This window comes from Macrobrachium rosenbergii, chromosome 45, assembly GCF_040412425.1.
Source record: "Macrobrachium rosenbergii isolate ZJJX-2024 chromosome 45, ASM4041242v1, whole genome shotgun sequence".
NCBI lineage: Eukaryota > Metazoa > Arthropoda > Malacostraca > Decapoda > Palaemonidae > Macrobrachium > Macrobrachium rosenbergii.
The window spans coordinates 30,076,429-30,096,496 of NC_089785.1; the positions used below are offsets into that span (position 1 = coordinate 30,076,429).

Genomic DNA, 20,068 nt, shown 5'->3' on the forward strand with positions numbered 1-20,068 from the left:
TGGCTGAAGAGATATAGTTGAAAATCTGTGGTAGGAGAAAGAGTGGGTGTCTGCAGTCTAGAGCAGCCATTGTTGTTTGTGAGTTTGTGTGTTTCATAAAGTTTGTGATCAAGGAATTCTGCTCTTATTATTGTGACCGTGTGCCTCTTCAGTCATTCCTGTAAGCTGTAAGTAATTGTGACCTTTGTTAATGGGGTCAAAACTGAGTTATATTAGGTCAAATCAGGTAGTGTATTTCTCGGTCATTACTGTATGACCTACAGTTGTTTCTGTATGAACCTTCAGTCATTTCTGTGTGACCTTCAGTCATTTCTGTGTGAACCTGCAGACATTTCAGTATGAACCTACAGTCATTTCTATATGCACCTGCAGTCATTTCTGTGTGACCTAGGCATTACTGTATGACCTACAGTTATTTCTGTATGAACCTACAACAATTTCTGTGTGACCGAGGCATTTCTGTATGAACCTACAGTCTTTTCTGTATGAATCTACAGTCATTTCTGTGTGACAGAGGCATTGCTCTATGACCTACAGTCATTTCTATGTGACCTACGCATTACTGTATGACCTATAGCCATTCCTGTATTCTGTAAATAACTGTGACCATTTTAATGGTGTAAAATTTGAGTTACATTAGGTCAGTTTCTCGGTTATATTTCTGGTATAGGATCAGTGGATCTGTTCAGTCCTTGTGCAAATTTGCCAATGGACATAAAACTAATAGGTATCTGATATGGTTTTATTTGGTTTTAACTTGTTTTAAGTTGTTAAATTCAAGCATTTCCCAGTCAATGTGGTTAAACAGGTCTTGTGGGTAGATTAGTTGACCCTTGTGTGAGTATGAGGTCAATGAATTAGAGTGGGTTAGGGTCAATGAATTTTATGTTTTGGGTCAGTGAATTTATGTGCATTAGGTTCAATTAATTTTTTGCTTTAGGTCAGTGAATTGATGTGGGTTAGGGTCAATGGATTTTGTGTTTTGGGTCAGTTTATTTATGTGGGTTAGGGTCAATGTCTTTATGTATTGTTAGGCATTTTGTGTTTTTGCAATGAATTTTGTGTTTTGGGTCAGAATTAATTTTTTGTGTTTTGGGTCAGTGCAATTTATGTGGGTTAGGGTCAATTTTGTGTTTTGGGTCAGTGCATTTATGTGGGTTAGGGTCAATGAATTTTGTGTTTTTGGGTCAGTGCATTTATGTGGGTTAGGGTCAATGAATTTTTTTGGTGTTTTTTTGGGTCAGTCAGTGCATTTATGTGGGTTAGGGTCAATGAATTTTGTGTTTTGGGTCAGTAAATTTTGTGTTTTAGGTCATTTATGTGGTTAGGGTCATTCATGTTTATGGGTTAGGATCAATGAATTTTGTGTTTTGGGTCAGTTTATGTGGGTTAGGGTCAATTTTTTGTGTTTTGGGTCAGTGCATTTATGTGGGTTAGGGTCAATGAATTTTGTGTTTTGGGTCAGTGCATTTATGTGGGTTAGGGTCAATGAATTTTGTGTTTTGGGTCAGTGCATTTATGTGGGTTAGGGTCAATGAATTTTGTGTTTTGGGTCAGTGCATTTATGGGTTAGGTCAATTTTTGTGTTTTGGATCAGTGCATTTATGTGGGTTAATGTCAATTTATGTGTAGGTTAGGTTTTGAATTTTGTGTTTTAGGTCAGTGCATTTATGTGGGTTAGGGTCAATGAATTTTGTGTTTTGGGTCAGTGCATTTGTGTGGGTTAGGGTCAATGAATTTTGTGTTTTAGTCAGTGCATTTATGTGGTTAGGGTCATTTTGTGTTTTGGGTCAGTGCATTTATGTGGATTAGGGTCAATGAATTTTGTGTTTTGGGTCAGTGCATTTATGTGGGTTAGGGTCAATGAATTTTGTGTTTTGGGTCAGTGCATTCATGTGGGTTAGGATCAATGAATTTTGTGTTTTGGGTCAGTGCATTTATGTGGGTTAAGTCAGTAAATTTTGTGTTTTGGGTCAGTGCATTTATGTGGATTATGGTCAATGAATTTTGTGTTTTGGGTCAGTGAATTTATGGGGTTAAGGTCAATGCATTTATGTGGGTTAGGGTCAATGAATTTTGTGTTTTGGGTCAATGGATTTTGTGTTTTGCGTCAGTGAATTTTGTGTTTTGTGTCAGTGAATTTATGTGGGTTAAGGTCAATGCATTTATGTGGGTTAGGGTTAATGAATTTTGTGTTTAAGTCATGGAATTTATGTGGGTTAGGGACAATGAATTTTTTGTGTTAATAAATTTATCTGGGTTAGGTTCAATGAATTTTGTGTTTTGGGTAAGTGAATTTATGTGGTTCAGGGTCAATGAATTTTGTGTTTTGGGTCAGTGAATTTATGTAGGTTAGGTTCAATGAATTTAGTATCCTGGTTCAGGGAATTTATGGGGGTTATGGTTAATGAATATTGTGTTTAGGTCAGGGAATTTATAGGGTTAGGTTCAATGAATTTTGTGTTTAGGTCAGGGAATTTATGTGGGTTAGGGTTAATGAATTTGGTTGTGTCAATAAATTTATGTGGGTTAGGGTCAATGAATTTTGTGTTTAGGTCCGGGAATTTATAGGGTTAGGGCCAATGAATTGTGTGTTTGTCAGGGAATTTATGTGGGTTAGGGTCAATGAATTTTGTTGAGTGTCATTAAATTTGTGGATTATGGTAAATGAATTTTGTGTTTAGGTCGGAATTTATGTGGGTTAGGTTCAATGAATTTTGTTTTTTGGGTCAGTGAATTTATGTGGTTTAGAGTCAATGACTTTTGTGTTTTGGATCAGTGAATTTGTGGTTTAGGGTCAATGAATTTTGTATTTTAGGTAGGTGATTTTATGTGGTTTAGGGCCAATGAATTTTGTGTTTTAGGTAGGTGAATTTATGTAGTTTAGGGTCAATGAATTTTGTGTTTTAGGTAGGTGAATTTATGTGGGTTAAGGTCAATGAATTTAGTGTTTTGGGCCAGGGAATTTATGTGGTTTAGGGTCAATGAATTTTGTGTTTTGGGTCAGTGCATTTATGTGGGTTAAGGTCAATGAATTTTGTGTTTTAGGGTAAATGAATTTATTTTGGGTTAGGTCAATTTTGTGTGGGTTAGGGTAAATGAAGTTTGTGTTTTGGGTCAGTGCATTTATGTGGGTTAGGGTTAATGAATTTTGTTTTGGGTCAGTGAATTTATGTGGGTTAAGGTCAATGCATTTGTGTTGATTAGGGTCAATGAATTTTGTGTTTTGGGTCAGTGCATTTGTGTGGATTAGGGTCAATGAATTTTGTGTTTAGGTCAGTGCATTTATGTGGGTTAGGGTCAATGAATTCTTTGTTTAGGTCAGGGAATTTATGTGGGCTATGGTCAATGAATTTTGTTTTGTGTCAATAAATTTGTGGTTAGGTTCAATGAATTTTGTGTTTTGGGTCAGTGAATTTATGTGGTTTAGGGTCAATGAATTTTGTGTTTTGGGTCAGTGAATTTATATAGTATAGGGCAATGAATTTTGTGTTTAGGTCAGGGAATGTATGGGGGTTAGGGTAAATGAAGTTCGTCTTTAGGTCAGGGAATTTGTGGGTTATGGTGAATGAATTGTGTGTTTTGGGTCAGTTAATTTATGTGGGATGGTCAATGAATTTAGTGTTTTATGTTAGGGAGTCTTTTAGTGTCAATGATTTTATGTGGGTTAGGGTCAATGGATTTTGTGTTTTGGTAAAAGGAATGAAAGAGATTGCAGCCAAGGGTCTAAATAAGGGACACTGCATAGAACCTTAAGTAATGTCTACAGTGCATCGTGAGGGGGCGGCCGCCACTGATTTGGCACTACGACGACCCTACGGGGGTAAGAAATTTTTTTTTTTGAATTTTGCGTTTCGTTCAGGACAAAATCAGAAGAATGTGGATCTAGAATTAGCTGTGAGAATGTTCCTTTTTATATATATATATATATTTTGGTGTGGATTAATATAATCATTTTAATATCAGTATCTAACATGTCTTCCCTGTGCCTCATTTGTAATTGATTTTGAATTGCAGTTATCAAAGTACAACTTCTGGTTTTTTACTGAAAAAATATGTTGTCAGCCAGTTTCTCCCGCCAATTTTACTAGTTACGAATCTTTTCTTATTATCATCATCATCATTTCTTGTTCTCCTTCTTATTCTTCTCCTTGTTCTTCTTCTTCTTCTTCTTCTTGTTCTCCTTCCTATTCTTCTCCTTCTTCTTCTTCTTCTTCTTCTTCTTCTTCTTCTTCTTCTTCTTCTTCTTCTTCCTGTGACTTGTAGTTTTCAGAATCAAGGGTAAACGAAAACTCGTTTTTGCCAGTAGAACATTTCGTTTACTGCTCTCTCTCTCTCTCTCTCTCTCTCTCTCTCTCTCTCTCTCTCTCTCTCTCTCTCTCTCTCTCTCTCTTCTCTCTCTCCCTTTGGTTTAAAAAGTCTCACCCGGTTCTAATTGTAGGTCTATAGGTCTATTTGCTAGTGCCTGTTAGACCTACGAGGTGTGAGTACCTCGTTTTGTACAGGAAATTCTCTGCCCTTTGATAGAATCCTTTTAAAGAAATCCTTCACAACCTTCAAATAGAGTTTGCTGAGCTCGTGACTTCACTGACCGCCGTTTGTGTAACGCCACTGTTTCAAGTGGGCCTGTAACTGTTTCTCTCTGAAGGTGGTATTTTAGTCTTGCTTAGGTCTAGAAAGCAGTTCGTTTCGTTCGTATCTTTTTTCATGGGTTCTTTTTCGTTCTTCCTGCTTTCTTAGTTACTTGTTAAGGGTACGTATTTACTCTGCTTCGTTCTCTTTCGTCGATACTTGGCAGAGGAAAGCTGCTACGTTGGGCGTCTATAGTTTTATAGTCAAATTTTCTTGAAGTGTTCCAAAATGGAGACCCCCCCCACATTTCTTACATATGCATAGATCTAAAGTTTCCCCTTTTAACCTTTATTTTTTTATATTTTTAAGTTGTTTCAGTACTTCCACTTGAAATAGCACTTGAAATTGATTACCATAGGTCTAATTTTTTCACTTTAACCCTTACTTTCTTACGTTTTGAAGCTGTTTCAGTACTTCGCTTGAAATAGCACGTGAAATTAAATGCGTAGACTTTCAGTTCACTTTGTAGTTAGGCACATAAGTGGTATCACTGCCCACTTGGGGTACTTTAATAAAGTGGGGGTTACTTTATAAGGCTTCCTTTAACAAAAGTACACAAGGGCCACTCACCTAATTTGGGTGAGAAACTTGAGCGAGCAGGCTTAAGACCTAATCGTAATCAGCAAAATTGTTGAAGCCTAAACGTTGAAACTATTCCAATTTTTAATCTAATTTGGAGACCCAATGTTTGAAGATTGCGTAATTAATCATTTCACCTTGAAAATAGGCTCTGAAATTGGGTATATTAAATACAGTACTCCAAATTATTTATGATTTTTTGAGTTAAAATTTACTGAAGCGTTCTTGTGTATACAATTGAAGATCCTAGTTGCAATTCTTTAACCAAAGCTAAAATTTGGGTTTATTTAGAGCCTCTTTTTAAGTAACTTAGTTTTTATTAAATCTGTGCTTCAGTTTTTAGGTTTTTAAATTTGAGGTAATTGGGAGAAATTTCTACTTTGCAAACATGACCTGTTCCCTAACTGAACTCACTCTCTCTTTGCAGGTGTTGTTTCAACTCTGTTACAAGAACCAAGTCTGCCTGCAGGTGTTTTCTTTTTAGACTCCTGTTACAAGAACCAAGTGTGCAGGTGATGTCTTCTTCTGTTACAAGAACAAATTTCTGCAGGTGTTTTCTTAGACTTGTTACAAGAACCAAGTTTGCCTGCAGGTGTCTTATTTGACTTCTGTTACAAGAACCAGGTGTTGTCTTACCCTTGTTAGTAAGAAGCAAGTCTGCAGGTGTTTTATCCTTCTGTTACAAGAATTAAGTCTACAGGCATTGTCAAGGCAACACCCAGACCCAGGTGTGCAGAGGTGGTCTTAAAATTCTGTAATAACCAATGAATGGAACATGAATGGCTCACAAGGCATTTTGGAAGGCAACTTCTATTCAAAAAGAGTTTCATAGACTTTACTGAGTATCAGATACTTACTGTTATTGGAGTAACATTACCGTACTTCACTGTTCTGTGACAATGTGATTGGAGTAACGTTAATTATTCTGTGATACTAAAGCCTTTTTTTTTCAGGCAGTTGCATCAAGAGAGCAGTGCAATCTTCTCTGCAAATCCCAGGGAGGAAGCCAAGTTCTGGTGGCTTAAACAGATATATATATACCAAGGCTTAAGTACAGTTTTTAACAGTAGTTCTGGAGAAGTGTGGAGGAGATGAAAGGACTTTGAGTTATATCAAAACTTGATCCAATTTATCATAGACTCGGGAATATATGAAAATTTATAGCATGTGTTAAATTGAAAATATTTTGTCGTTATCCATCCTTACTACCTTGTTTAATCTCTCGAGTGCACAGTTTAGATTATTTGTATATAGTTAAATCAGCGATTAGTGGTAGCTTTAGAGACTAATTCTCACTTTATTTCAGAGGTGCTGGGTAATGCGTATATAAAGGACTACAGAACACAGACTGGATATGGAATCTGATTATCCTGCTCGCTGTGTTTTCAGAAATGATTCTCCATTAAATCTAGCCTATGAAGAAGAACTTCGTTGGCAACAGAGGGTACATACAGGTAACTGGCGAAATGGAATGGAGGAGTTAAACTTTGAAACCATGCAAAAATTAGACATCCAGAATGGTCAGCTTAAATTTTCCACTTGTCAACAATGTGTGTATATAAGGATTAAAATGATAATAAATGTTTTCCTATTAATATTTATTACAAACCCTTGGAACTAGAAACCCTTGGAACTAGAAACCAATCCCGACGCACAGCTTTCTCGGACTACAACAGCTGCAAAAAAAAAAAAAATAAATAAAAAATTTAAATTTAATATTTATATAAAAGTGAGGCGTCCAGAAACGTTTGAACAAACATTTTTACAGCCCTGGATGACCGGCTTTTTATTTCCTTAGTTTCACGGCGAACCTCTAATCTTCTCTGCTCTAATCTTCTGTGCTCTAATCTTCTCTGCTCTAATCTTCTGTGCTCTAATCTTCTCTGCTCTAATCTTCTCTGCTCCAATCTTCTGTGCTCTAATCTTCTGTGCTCCAATCTTCTACTCCAGTTCAACTCAAATCGCTATTCTCTGATGTCTTTGGGCTGATCTCTGCTCTTTCTGGACTGACTTCTCATTTCAGGTTTGCTCTGCTGTCTCTGGACTGTCTTCTCAGTTAGGCTCTGTTCTGTTCACTCTTCTCTGCTCTCTCAGTTCAGCTCTGTTCTGTTCACTCTTCTCTGCTCTCTCTGGACTGACCTTCCCAGCTTGGCTCCTCTCTACTGTTCTCTCTGCTCACTCTCTGAACTGACTTCAAAGCTCTGCACTAAGTTCTCTGGACTGGCTGGCTCTGGACTGAAAATTCTCCTCTGCTCTTCTCTGTCAGTCTCCGTTTCCTCACGTTGATCATTCCAAAAGTCCTCTGGAAGAAAAAAAGGAAAATCATTATATAAAAACGAAACGCCAATTCAAACTTACAAAAGACTTACGACGACCACACAGGTTCCTTAGAAGAGGATTCTTGCATATTTAGTCTTTATTTATTGATAGAAATACACTGTGGATTGAGGATTGACAAGGATTGACTGCTGTCAAGAGCAACAGTGATTTTCTGTCAATAGATCAAGTTATTTCTCCTCCAAAACTCATAACCACAAAATAACTCCATTCCTACAACACAAGATATTTATCCTCAGAAACCATTTCACAAATGGCAACTGCATTCTTACAAATGAAAAGGCTATGATGCAGCTGGTATAAGCAGCCAAAACTAAAAATTAAAATTTCAATAAAATCACTCAGTTCAGGCTATCTATTGTTAAGTTCAAGCTATCTATTGTACCTACAAAAAAAAATCACAAATTACACTGAAAATGAACCCACGAAAGCTATTAAAATCTGTATGAATGAAACATTTAAGTGAGAGAAAGAAACCTCATTAATGTACTGTTAAGTCTGTACAAAAAGTTCCGTTTTTATCTTAACAAGCAAGTAAAATAAATTTATTACAAAAGTTAAGCTTGCTTAAACAGCGAAGCTGCAAACATAGGCCTATAATGGTCTGAGGTTAATATTTTACGTAAATTTAGTGCAAAAAGTTAAACTTACTTAAGCAGCAGAGACTCCTACATAGGCCTATGATGGTCTGAGCCTAATATCTTCACAACAAAAAAAACTCTACATTTTTTAAAATGTTTAATCCCACTAAGGTCAAGAGTACAAATTTAGGACATGGATGCTTACACACTGACAAGAAATAATTACTAATCATTCTAGAATACCTGGATAAACAATGAAACCAAGTGTAGAGGATCTACTAGGCCTGTTCACTTCTAAATGGTAAACTAAACAGCTAACAGTCATCAAAATCTTTTTAGTATTAAACTCTTATGAAAACAAAGCCTATATGAAAGGAACCTTCAAATTCTATGTAGAAAACTAACTAGGTTTAGGAAAGAGACCTAACCAGGTTTAGCACTTACAAAAGGAGAGAGACCTAACCAGGTGTAGCACTTAAACCAAAGTTGCAAACAACTTACCCTAAAAAAACTACATAATCTCACCATCACCGTTGTCATTATCAGTCTAAATGAAGTGTTGGTTTTTTAACTTACTAAAAATACATAAGTCTGACTCTCAGAGTACTGAAACAAGCTTTCACATAGACTGACCAGATTTATCAGAGTACTGAAACAAGCTTTCACATAGACTGACCAGATTTATCAGAGTACTGGAACAAGCTTTCACATAGACTGACCAGATTTATCAGAGTACTGGAAAAGCAAGACTGACCAGGTTTATCAGAGTACTGAAACAAGACTGACCAGATTTATCAGAGTACTGAAACAAGCTTTCACATACTGACCAGATTTATCAGAGTACTGAAACAAGCTTTCACATAGACTGACCAGATTTATCAGAGTACTGAAACAAGTTTTCACATAGACTGACCAGATTTATCAGAGTACTGAAACAAGCTTTCACATAGACTGACCAGATTTATCAGAGTGCTGAAACAAGCTTTCACATAAACTGACCAGATTTATCAGAGTACTGAAACAAGCTTTCACAGACTGACCAGATTTATCAGAGTACTGAAACAAGCTTTCACATCGACTGACCAGATTTATCAGAGTACTGAAACAAGCTTTCACATAGACTGACCAGATTTATAAGTCTAATGAATAACTGTTCTATATGTATGGTGCTAAATATTAATATTGGTTTAATCAAACCACTGAGATAAATTCAACCTTGCTAAAATAAGTAAATTTATATATAAGCAAATTTATATAAACTTATAATATATGTTTGGGGGTTCAAGGGTACTGAAAAACTAAGTGTCCTTAAAGAATGAGTAGACCTATAATCCTTTTACGAATAATTTTAGTACTAACTTTACAGTCACTGAATATTTCTCAATGATTTATAAACTATACCACTAAGATAAAATAAACCCCCTTAAAAAATTACATTTAAATAATAGATAAAAATACATTAAGATTGACTGGACATTGAGTCTAGTGAAGACATTAAGAATGACTGGACCTATAAGTCTAAAACGGTCACTAAATAACTCTGTGCTTTACAACCAGACCGCCAAGACTAATTTAACCTTCCTAAAAAAAGGAAACTTTACTAAAATGTAAATAAATACATTAAGTCTAACAGGCTGGGCACTAAAGAAATTCCCACATAGACTGACCAGACTTGAATATTGAAAACTGGACCAAGTTCATGGTACTAAATATTTCTCAGTGCTTTAACACCAGCCCACTAAGATATACCTAAACCTCTTAAAAGAAAAACAATTTTTATGAACTGTAGATAAAAATACACTCAAGTTTGACTATTTCCACCGAGACTAAACTAGACCTATAAGTCTTAAGTAAATTTAACTAAACTGCTGATAAAAATACACTCAGTCTGACTGTTTCAGGGTACTGAAACAGGTTTCTGCAAGGACTGACCAGACCTACAAGCCTAAAGGAATGACTGCAGTAAGTTTATGGTTGCTAAATCTCTCTCAAAAATTTAACCAAACCACGAAGATGTTTTTATCCTTCATTTTAAAAGTAAATTTAACTAAACTGTAAATAAAAATAAACTAAGTTAGACTGCCAGGCTAATGGAAAACCTAAGTTCCCACTTAAGACTGACTAGAACTGTACGCCTAAAGAATAACTGTACTAAGCTTGTGGTCACTCAATCTCTCTCAAAAATTTAACCAAACACAAAATTCCTTAAAAAACAGTTTTCAAAAGATCCAAGACTAATCTTAAAAAAACTTTTATATTCTTTAAAAGTTTTGAAACTTCCATCATAAGTATATACTTTTAATACATTCCCCAATATCTACATATTTTAGATTCCTGGCAAGATAATTTTAGTTTTGTTCCAACAATAATAATAATCATAGAACCACATTCTTACCATTTCTGAAGATGCTGTACAAGGGAATAAGAATTTTTTTCAGTCCAAAGCTTGGAATTAACCTCTCGTGATTCTTGTATCCAGTTCCAAGAGTGTTCCAAGAGAGTTCCAAGAGAGTTCCAAGAGAGTTCCAAGAGTGTTCCAAGAGTGTTCCACCTGGAATAAAAAAAACTTTGTTAGAAAACGACAAATAGCTTTTTAAATTAAATAAAAACCTAAACTTGTCATAATACCTTACAAATGGTAGTACTCACTTGTCAAATATGAGAGAGAGAGAGAGAGAGAGAGAGAGAGAGAGAGAGAGAGAGAGAGAGAGAGAGAGAGAGATTAAATCACTGTACATTTAAAATGGAAACAAAGTGACATAACATAGGTTTCCTAAAATATCTCTAATGCAGTGTTGGACCTTTGAAACTGACCTTAAATGGACCTAAAATCTACCATTAACCTAGAAGGGACCTAAAACCAAGCAGGGTAGTGTTGGACACCCCCTAGAATTGACCTAAAATGGACCCTTAACCAAACATGGCAATGCTAGATACCCAAAATTAACCTAAACCACACATGTGAGTGTTGGACTCTAAAATGGACCTTAAAATGGACCTAACAGGGACTTAAAATTTACCCCAAGTTGGACCTAAAATAGACCCCACAATGGACCTAAAATAGACTCCACAACGGACCTAAAATAGACCCCACAATGTACCTAAAATTTACCCCAAAATGGACCTCTACTGTACACCAAAATAGACCTAAAATATACCCCAAAATGGACCTGAAATGAACGTCAAAATGGACCTGAAATGAACGTCAAAATGGACCTGAAATGGAACCTGAAATAAACGCCAAAATGGACCTGAAAACCCCAAAAATTATCATGAAATTTTTGCCAAAATAGAACTGAAATAGAACCTGAAATGGACCCCAAAATAGACCCCAAAATGGACCCCAAGATGGACCCCAAAATGGACCCCAAAATGGATCCCAAAATGGACCCCAAAATGGAACCTAAAATTGACCCCAAATTGAACCTAAAATGTGCACCAAAATGTACCTAAACTTTACCACAAAATGACCCTAAAATTTATCCAAAAATGACCCTAAATTTTACCATAAAATGACCCTAAAATGGAAGCCGAAATGGGCCTAAAATGGACCTAAAATTTACCCACAAATGGACCTGAACTGTACACCATAATGCACCTAAAATTTACCCAAAATTGATATCAAATGGCCCTAAATTGGACCCCAAACTGGACACCAAATGGGCCTAAATTGGACCCCAAAATGGTCACCAAATGGGCCAAAATTGGACCCCAAAATGGACACCAAATTTTCCCCAAAATGGACCTGAAATGGACACCAAAATGTACCTAAAATTGACCCCAAAATGGACACCAAATGGGCCTAAATTAGACCTCAAAATGAACCTAAAATTTACCCCCAAAACAGGCCTATAGTGGGCAACAAAATGTACCTAAAATTTGCCCTAAATTGGACACAAAATTGGCCTAAAATGGACCCCAAAATGGACCTGAAATTTACCCCAAAAAGGACCTAAAATTTACCCCAAAAAGGACCTAAAATTTACCCCAAAAATGACCTCAAATGTACACCAAAAATGACCTAAAATGTACACCAAAAATGACCTCAAATGTACACCAAAAATGACCTCAAATGTACACCAAAAATGACCTCAAATGTACACCAAAAATGACCTCAAATGTACACCAAAAATGACCTCAAATGTACACCAAAAATGACCTCAAATGTACACCAAAAATGACCTCAAATGTACACCAAAAATGACCTCAAATGTACACCAAAAATGACCTCAAATGTACACCAAAAATGACCTCAAATGTACACCAAAAATGAACCTGAAAACGACACCACAATGTACACTACCTAAAATTTATCCCAAAATGGGCCTCAAATATACACCAAAATGGACCTAAAATTTACCCCCAAAATGGACCTAAAATTTACCCCAAAATGCACCTGAAATGGACGCCAAAATGTACCTAAAATATACCCCAAAATGGACCTTAAATGGACGCGAAAATGTACCTAAAATTTACCACAAAATGGACCTAAAATTTATCCCAAAATGGACCTGAAATTTATCCCAAAATGGACCTGAAATGGACACCAAAATAAACTCCAAAATAAACCCCAAAGTGAACCTGAAAAACCCAAAAATTATCATGAAATTTTTGCCAAAATGGACCCGAAATAGAACCCAAAATAGACCGAAAATGGACACGAGAATGTGCCTAAAATGGTCCCCAAGATAGCCCTAAAATGGATCTAAACTGAACCCCAGAATGGACCTAAAAGACCCAAATTGGACCCCAAAATGAACCTAAATTGGACCCCAAAATTAACTTCAAGTGTACCCCAAAATGGACCTAAAATTGACCCCAAGTGGAACCTAAAATGGACCCCAAAATGAACCTAAAATGTACCCCAAAATGAACCTAAAATGGAAATCGAGTCTAAGAATTTACTGGGCAAAGACCAAACCTGTCAGAATGTGTTAAAACGGACCACTAACATGGTCAAATCAATTCACCTCAAAATGCTAAAACCTGCCCAGGCCAACTAAAATGACAATTTTTCATGGAATGAGTTGAAAAAGACCACTAATATGACCTTCAAATCAATTATTCGCCTCAAAATACTCAAAATTGAATGGGTTCAACTTTGAGGTCCAAAACGAACCAAATTTACAGAGGTGTTGATCAAAATACGCTTTCCATATATATTTTTTCACCTCAAAATGCAGTAAACTGCCCAGAGCAAATTGCTTTGAGGACCGAGATGTCGTTAATTCACCTGATAATCACTTGAAAGTCAAATTAGCCTGATGATCACTTGAAAGTCAAATTAGCCTGATAATCACTTGAAAGTCAAATTAGCCTGATAATCACTCGAAAGCCAAATTAGCCTGATAATCACTTGAAAGTCAAATTAGCCTGATAATCACTTGAAAGCCAAATTAGCCTGATAATCACTTGAAAGCCAAATTAGCCTGATAATCACTTGAAAGCCAATTATCCAAATAACCACTTGAAAAGCCAAATTAGCCAGATAATCACTTGAAAGCCTAATTAGCTTGATAATCATTTAAAAATCTAATTAGCCTGAATTTAAAAGTCTAATTAACCTAATAATTTAAAAGCCTAATTAGCCTGATAATCACTTGAAAGTCAAATTAGCCTGATAATCACTTGAAAGCTAAATTAGCCTGATAATCACTTGAAAGGTAATTAGCCTGATAATCACTTGAAAGCTAAATTAGCTTGATAATCACTTGAAAGCTAAATTAGCTTGATAATCACTTGCAAGTAAGCTAATTTTGCCTGATAACCACTTAAAAGCCAAATTAGCCTGATAATCCACTTGAAAGCTAAATTAGCCTGATAATCACTTGAAAGCTAAATTAGCCTGATAATCACTTGAAAGCTAAATTAGCTTGATAATCACTTGAAAGCTAAATTAGCTTGATAATCACTTGCAAGTAAGCTAATTTAGCCTGATAACCACTTAAAAGCCAAATTAGCCTGATAATCCACTTGAAAGCCAAATTAGCCTGATAATCACTTGAAAGCTAAATTGGCCTGATAATCACTTGAAAGCCAAATTAGCCTGATAACCACTTAAAAGCCAAATTAGCCTGATAACCACTTAAAAGCCAAATTAGCCTGATAACCACTTTGAATCAAGCCATATTAACTAGATATCACTGGCCGATACCCTGACCTCAAGAATTCTTGCCGTTAATGTTAAAATATGGCATGTTTTTTACCATTTAACCAGATAAATACCAAATAATATTAACTAGTTATGTCTAAAACCAATTAAACAGAAGGTATATACTTACTTACGCCATATTGAGAGATATTAACACAAATAAGTCACTTGGAAATACACAACTTAAGACAGTGGCTGTACTGAGCCTACAGAGTCAGACATGGCCACCGCCTTTAGAACCGGCTTGAAGGCTCAAGGCTCCAGCAGCCACCCGAAAATTCCTCTTGGCCAATCAGAAACCCCCACCCTGGCCAACTTGGAAACTCTGTCTTCTAAAGTCTTCTCCCATTGGCTGGTGGGTGGGAGGTTTTTAGAAGGGGTTCTCCCATTGGATAGTAAGGACTGGAACGGGTTAGAGTAGAAAGTAGCTAATTGCCAGCAATATTATGGTACTAAGGTAGTTAGGCCTAGTCAAATTATTATTATTATTATTATTATTATTATTATTATTATTATTATTATTATTATTATTATTATTTGCTCTTAACGTGAATTTTAGGACTATGAAGTCTATTATCTTCAGTGATGGTCACTAAGAGAGAGAGAGAGAGAGAGAGAGAGAGAGAGAGAGAGAGAGAGAGAGAGAGAGAGAGAGAGAGAGAGAGAGAGAGAGAGAGAGAGAGAGAGAGAGAGAGAGAGAGAACCCCTCCTTTTAATCTTCCATTCAGGTACAGAGAGAGAGAGAGAGAGAGAGAGAGAGAACCCTTTTAATGCTCCATTCAGGTACCAAGAAAAGTAGAGAGAGAGAGAGAGAGAGAGAGAGAGAGAGAGAGAGAGAGAGAGAGAGAGAGAGAGACTCTTAATGCTCCATTCAGGTACCGAGAGAGAGAGAGAGAGAGAGAGAGAGAGAGAGAGAGAGAGAGAGAGAGAGAGAGAGAGAGAATGAAAAATACTCCATTCAGGTATAAAGATAGAGAGAAAGAGAGAGAAACGATTATCAAGAAAAAGTACTACTTTTAAGAGAGAGAGAGAGAGAGAGAGAGAGAGAGAGAGAGAGTCTAATTACTAGATTTGTTGCGCAGGCGCGCACACATTATTCTATGAACAAGACCTTTGGCCTATTAACAATCTTTCGATACTTAAAATATTTTTCAGATATTTCCCACATGAAAAAATATGAATTTTTATAGTGAAATCTATAACAAAATTTATATTTTTTATCACGCATTAACCGACAGTAGAACAAATCACACAAGTGGTATGATTTTGTATAGAGAAAAAAAAATACACCTACGTTAATGACATACAATTTGGCGTAATTAGACTAATTGATTATTTGATAATGATTATGATATTTCAATAATATAAGAATTTCAAGTCTGAATTGAGTTATTCTCGACTCGAGGTAGGCCTAATTAGTAGGCTTACTCACACCCCAACCGAGATTGCCTCACTGTTCTCCAGTGAATAACAGTGACACAACAGATATCTATGGTGCATCACTGTATTGCGACTGGAAATAATGAGTAAAGAGCCACAATGATGTGAATGAGACACTGTATTTTTCCGAAATACAAAAAAATGTGGTCAAAAACAAGGGTGAGCTTTCGACCGCTTGCACAACGGTCCTCCTCAGCCAATTAGTGTCATTTACATTATCGTGGATTTTGACTCGACCACAGGTATTGAGAATCACCATTCAGTGACCGTGATAACTGTAACGCCTCTTTGGTGTGAGGTTTGAGGGCTTCTAGACCGAGTCTGTGAAAATACGCAGACTCACCGGAAGTCTTGCGATAGGTGGCTGATATACGCAGGATATTGCGACAAGTTTCGTGAAAACTAATACACTGTCTTTGTTGGTTTGTCGTGGAGAGAGAGAGAGAGAGAGAGAGAGAGAGAGAGAGAGAGAGAGAGAGAGAGAGAATTTCTTTGGTCATACACTGCTGTCTCTCTTTTGGTATAAATTCTCGGCCTGAGTGTAATGTTTGAAGGGATTCCCTCTCTCTCTCTCTCTCTCTCTCTCTCTCTCTCTCTCTCTCTCTCTCTCTCTCTCTCAATGGAACATATTAGAAGGGTTATCTCTCTCTCTCTCTCTCTCTCTCTCTCTCTCTCTCTCTCTCTCTCTCTCTCTCTCTCTAATGGAACATATTAGAAGGGTTCTCTCTCTCTCTCTCTCTCTCTCTCTCTCTCTCTCTCTCTCTCTCTCTCTCTCTCTTACCTCACAAAACATCACTCTCGGGCTCAGCCGTTTTCTATGACAGAAAACGGCTGTCTTGGGGGAACTCTGCCATTTTATACTCAAGGCTAAAAAGTAAAAGCACTTTATTTTTGTTTATTTATACAATTTTCCTTCGACGAAACCCTCTACAACATAAAAAAAATCTATAACATAAAGAAAAACGAACCTATCAATCACATCCTTGTCACAGAAACCAGATCTAAACATTAATAACAAGTCATTTTTGTCAATTAACTTCGTCACAAAATACTGAGAATTCTGGAACAACTGGACCCACAAACCGAGGTCATTTCAGGTCAGCAGCTGCCCCTCCGTCACGTCCTTCAGGATCCAGTGGGCGGCTCGTCCTGGGTAGCGACAGGACGCCCTCAGATAACGCTGGGCGTCAGGACTCCAGTGTAGGAACCTAAGTCCTGTTTTCATCCTCTGAACTATGGCCACTTCTCCCTCAGGTAGTCTGACCAGGCTGATTTTGGCGCTTCTCTGTGGGTTTAAGGGAGTGTTGAAGTGCTGAATGTTGGTTTTAGCAACTTCAAGCATTGAAGGGGCATAGATTTTATAAATTATAAGTGTTGAATGTTGATTTTAGCAACTTTATAAGTGTTGAATGTTGATTTCAGCAACTTTAAGTGCTGAAGGGGCATTATTGTTAACAATTTCAAGTGTTGAAGTGTTGATTGTTGCTTTCAGCAACTTTGAGTGTTAAAGGGTATAAGCTTTAGCAAGCTGTCAAGTCTTAATTTTGTTCAAGAGAAGAAGCAGGGAGTTATTTGATAGTAAAAATAAAAGTTTTTCTGCAACTGCACACACCAAGGGGTACATACGTCAGGATTTCTTAGATTAGGATATTTCCTGAAAGAATTAAACACTTCCTTGTAACTGTGCTTTTCAGTTCAGTCAGAAACTGAAGCAGACTGATGCTTTAACTGTGGAAAACTGTTCTGACAGTTCACACAAGAGGCCACGGCAGAAAGTAACTGCTAAGTCAGAATTCGTTCTTGGAGTGGGGAATGTTTTCTGGTAACTGCTCATTAAAGGGACACAGTTGTATGAAGTTTTTCCAATTTTTAGATGATGCTGTGCAGTTTACAACTTGAGAGAGGGACAAATTGCCTTTTTTTATTGCATTTTTCGGCAAATTTTTCCATCAAGGACCCATACCTAGCAAAAACTGAACTGTAGGTTTATATGTCCTGAACACCAGTATTTGTAAGGCATGGCAAATATCCCTATTTACAATTTTAGTACTGAGTTTCATAGGGATAGTAAATTATTATTATTATTATTATTATTATTATTATTATTATTATTATTATTATTATTATTATTATTATTATTATTATTATTACAGATGATGAAACCTATTCATATGGAACAAGAAGCCCACCACAGGGGGCCACTGACTTGAAATTCAAGAAGCTTCCAAAGAATATTATCGTGTTCATTTAAAACAATTAATTTTAGAAAACAGGAAATACAGAACGAAGAGATTAGTTTTTGGACATGATGAAAATGATAAATTGATAAATAAATATTCAAATACAAAATGAATTAGTAAAATGGAAAGTGAACGGTTTTATGGCAGTAAAAAAAAATAAAAGGCGATGTTGCTCAAATAATCTGATTATTCTACCAAAATTAACTTGCAAAACAGAACAAAAATATAAAATTACATAATTAACATATTACAGGAAAAAATCAAATTAAAAACTAATAAATTTACAAGTGAATAATAGGCCTTTTTAAAGGTTCTATATACATACATATATATATATATATATATATATATATATATATATATATATATATATATATATATATATATATATATAGAGAGAGAGAGAGAGAGAGAGAGAGAGAGAGAGAGAGAGAGAGAGAGAGAGAGAGAGAGAGAGAACTGATTACCTCAGAGGACCAATCGAGAGATAACTGTAGTACCAACCTTCAAATCTGACCCGAAATGCGGGTGATATTTTCGACCATGAGACCCACTTGTGCATGGTATGGAAAGGTATAACTTCCTATTTGGTTCCTTGAATACAGAAAGGGCGAATTCCCCGTTTCTGTATTGATCTGGGACGCGTTTGAATCTGAAAATACGAAAATATTGTAGATGTATATATATACTGATGAAGCAATTGCCCGAAATATATGGTTGCAAAGTTTAAATAGTGTTTTTATGGGCCTTCTTATATTCATATTACACTGTGGTATTACAGGAGAAGACATTCATATGTATAGATATGTATAATATATATGTATATATATATATATATATATATATATATATATATATATATATATATATATATATATATATCATTCAGTAAGTAAAATAAACATTATTTGACAATACAGAATTAACTGGAGCAGAAATAAACAAATGAACGTATTGTTTATAATTAAAATATACATTACTGACACAACACTACGATAAAACTATGCATGACTATTTAAATACATATTTCTCTCTCTCTCTCTCTCTCTCTCTCTCTCTCTCTCTCTCTCTCTCTCTCTCTCTCTCTCTCTCTCTACTTTCCAAGGGCGCATAAAGTTTCAACATTGCATCAAACACATTCGCAATTTCATCACAGAATACTCGGCTCAGACAAGTACGAAATCCGTGTATTTAAGACAAAGTATCAACACTCATTTTCTTCTTCTACAATATATCACTGGGGCCTGTAGTTCGTTAATCCATTACGCCAGCTGTTATTGTTGTTATTAGTACTGTAATGACAGCAATATTTGACTTTTATTTCACACCTGATTTACTTTGAAGGCTTCTGACAACAGTTATTGGAATGGAGGTGTGTGGCAACTGTACTAGTGGGCTAATGTGGAGGGTGCATTCATTTTTGGCAAATACACTGAAATAAAGTAAAAATACATATATATATATATGCATATATATATATATATATATATATATATATATATATATATATATATACATATATATACATATATATATTTATATATATATATATATATATATATATATATATATATATATATATATATATATATATATATATATATATATATATGCATATGTGTGTGCTTAATCACATAGAATCAGATACTCCCCAAAAATCAATAAAAAAAAAAAATACTTACAAAAACAGACTAGATTTCGCATCCTCTCTCAAACGGCTACTGTTTCTAGTCCACACATCTCTGACAGATGGAGAAGAAGTCGACAGAGTTAGAGATTCTGCAGCTGACCAATAGGAAGACTCTTCGACAACAGCTGACCACCTCTGGCCCTCCTGCACAGCTGCCAGCTTGTACTCAGGGTGGTCTGCCAACCTCAGCTGGTACCAGCTGGTGTCGATCATTTCCTGTGGCGTGAAGGAAATCGGTTATTTCAGTATAAGTATTCATTCCTCGCACTGTTGGACTAAGGCAATTCAAATTTCAATCTATTATTCAATAATTTATTCATTTCTGTATTTCTGTTACCCTCTGTAACTTCTTTCAAAAGAACACCATAATATCTTTCAAAAGAACACCATAATATTCTTTGGGAGTTTGAGTTTTAAA

General features: G+C 35.9%; 1 protein-coding gene and 1 long non-coding RNA gene across 5 annotated transcripts in view; one reads left to right on the plus strand and one right to left on the minus strand.

The window, feature by feature from the left end:
- Window positions 1-6,802, plus strand: LOC136829850 (uncharacterized). Its single transcript, XR_010850507.1, has 3 exons — window positions 1-167; window positions 5,639-5,939; window positions 6,165-6,802. It is a non-coding gene; the product is annotated as an uncharacterized lncRNA (long non-coding RNA).
- Window positions 6,795-20,068, minus strand: part of LOC136829848 (uncharacterized) — a 21,890-nt gene continuing 8,616 nt past the window's right edge. For 3 of the 4 annotated variants that reach the window (XM_067088841.1, XM_067088840.1, XM_067088843.1), the window contains 3 exons: window positions 19,643-19,866; window positions 18,465-18,612; window positions 16,604-17,005 (listed from right to left, as the gene is read on the minus strand). In XM_067088841.1, coding sequence (XP_066944942.1) covers window positions 16,814-17,005; window positions 18,465-18,612; window positions 19,643-19,866 — 564 coding nt within the window. In that variant the 3' untranslated portion in view covers window positions 16,604-16,813. Of the gene's footprint in view, window positions 7,514-10,524; window positions 10,681-16,603; window positions 17,006-18,464; window positions 18,613-19,642; window positions 19,867-20,068 lie in introns of those variants that run through there. The other variant, XM_067088842.1, reaches the window with a different exon arrangement.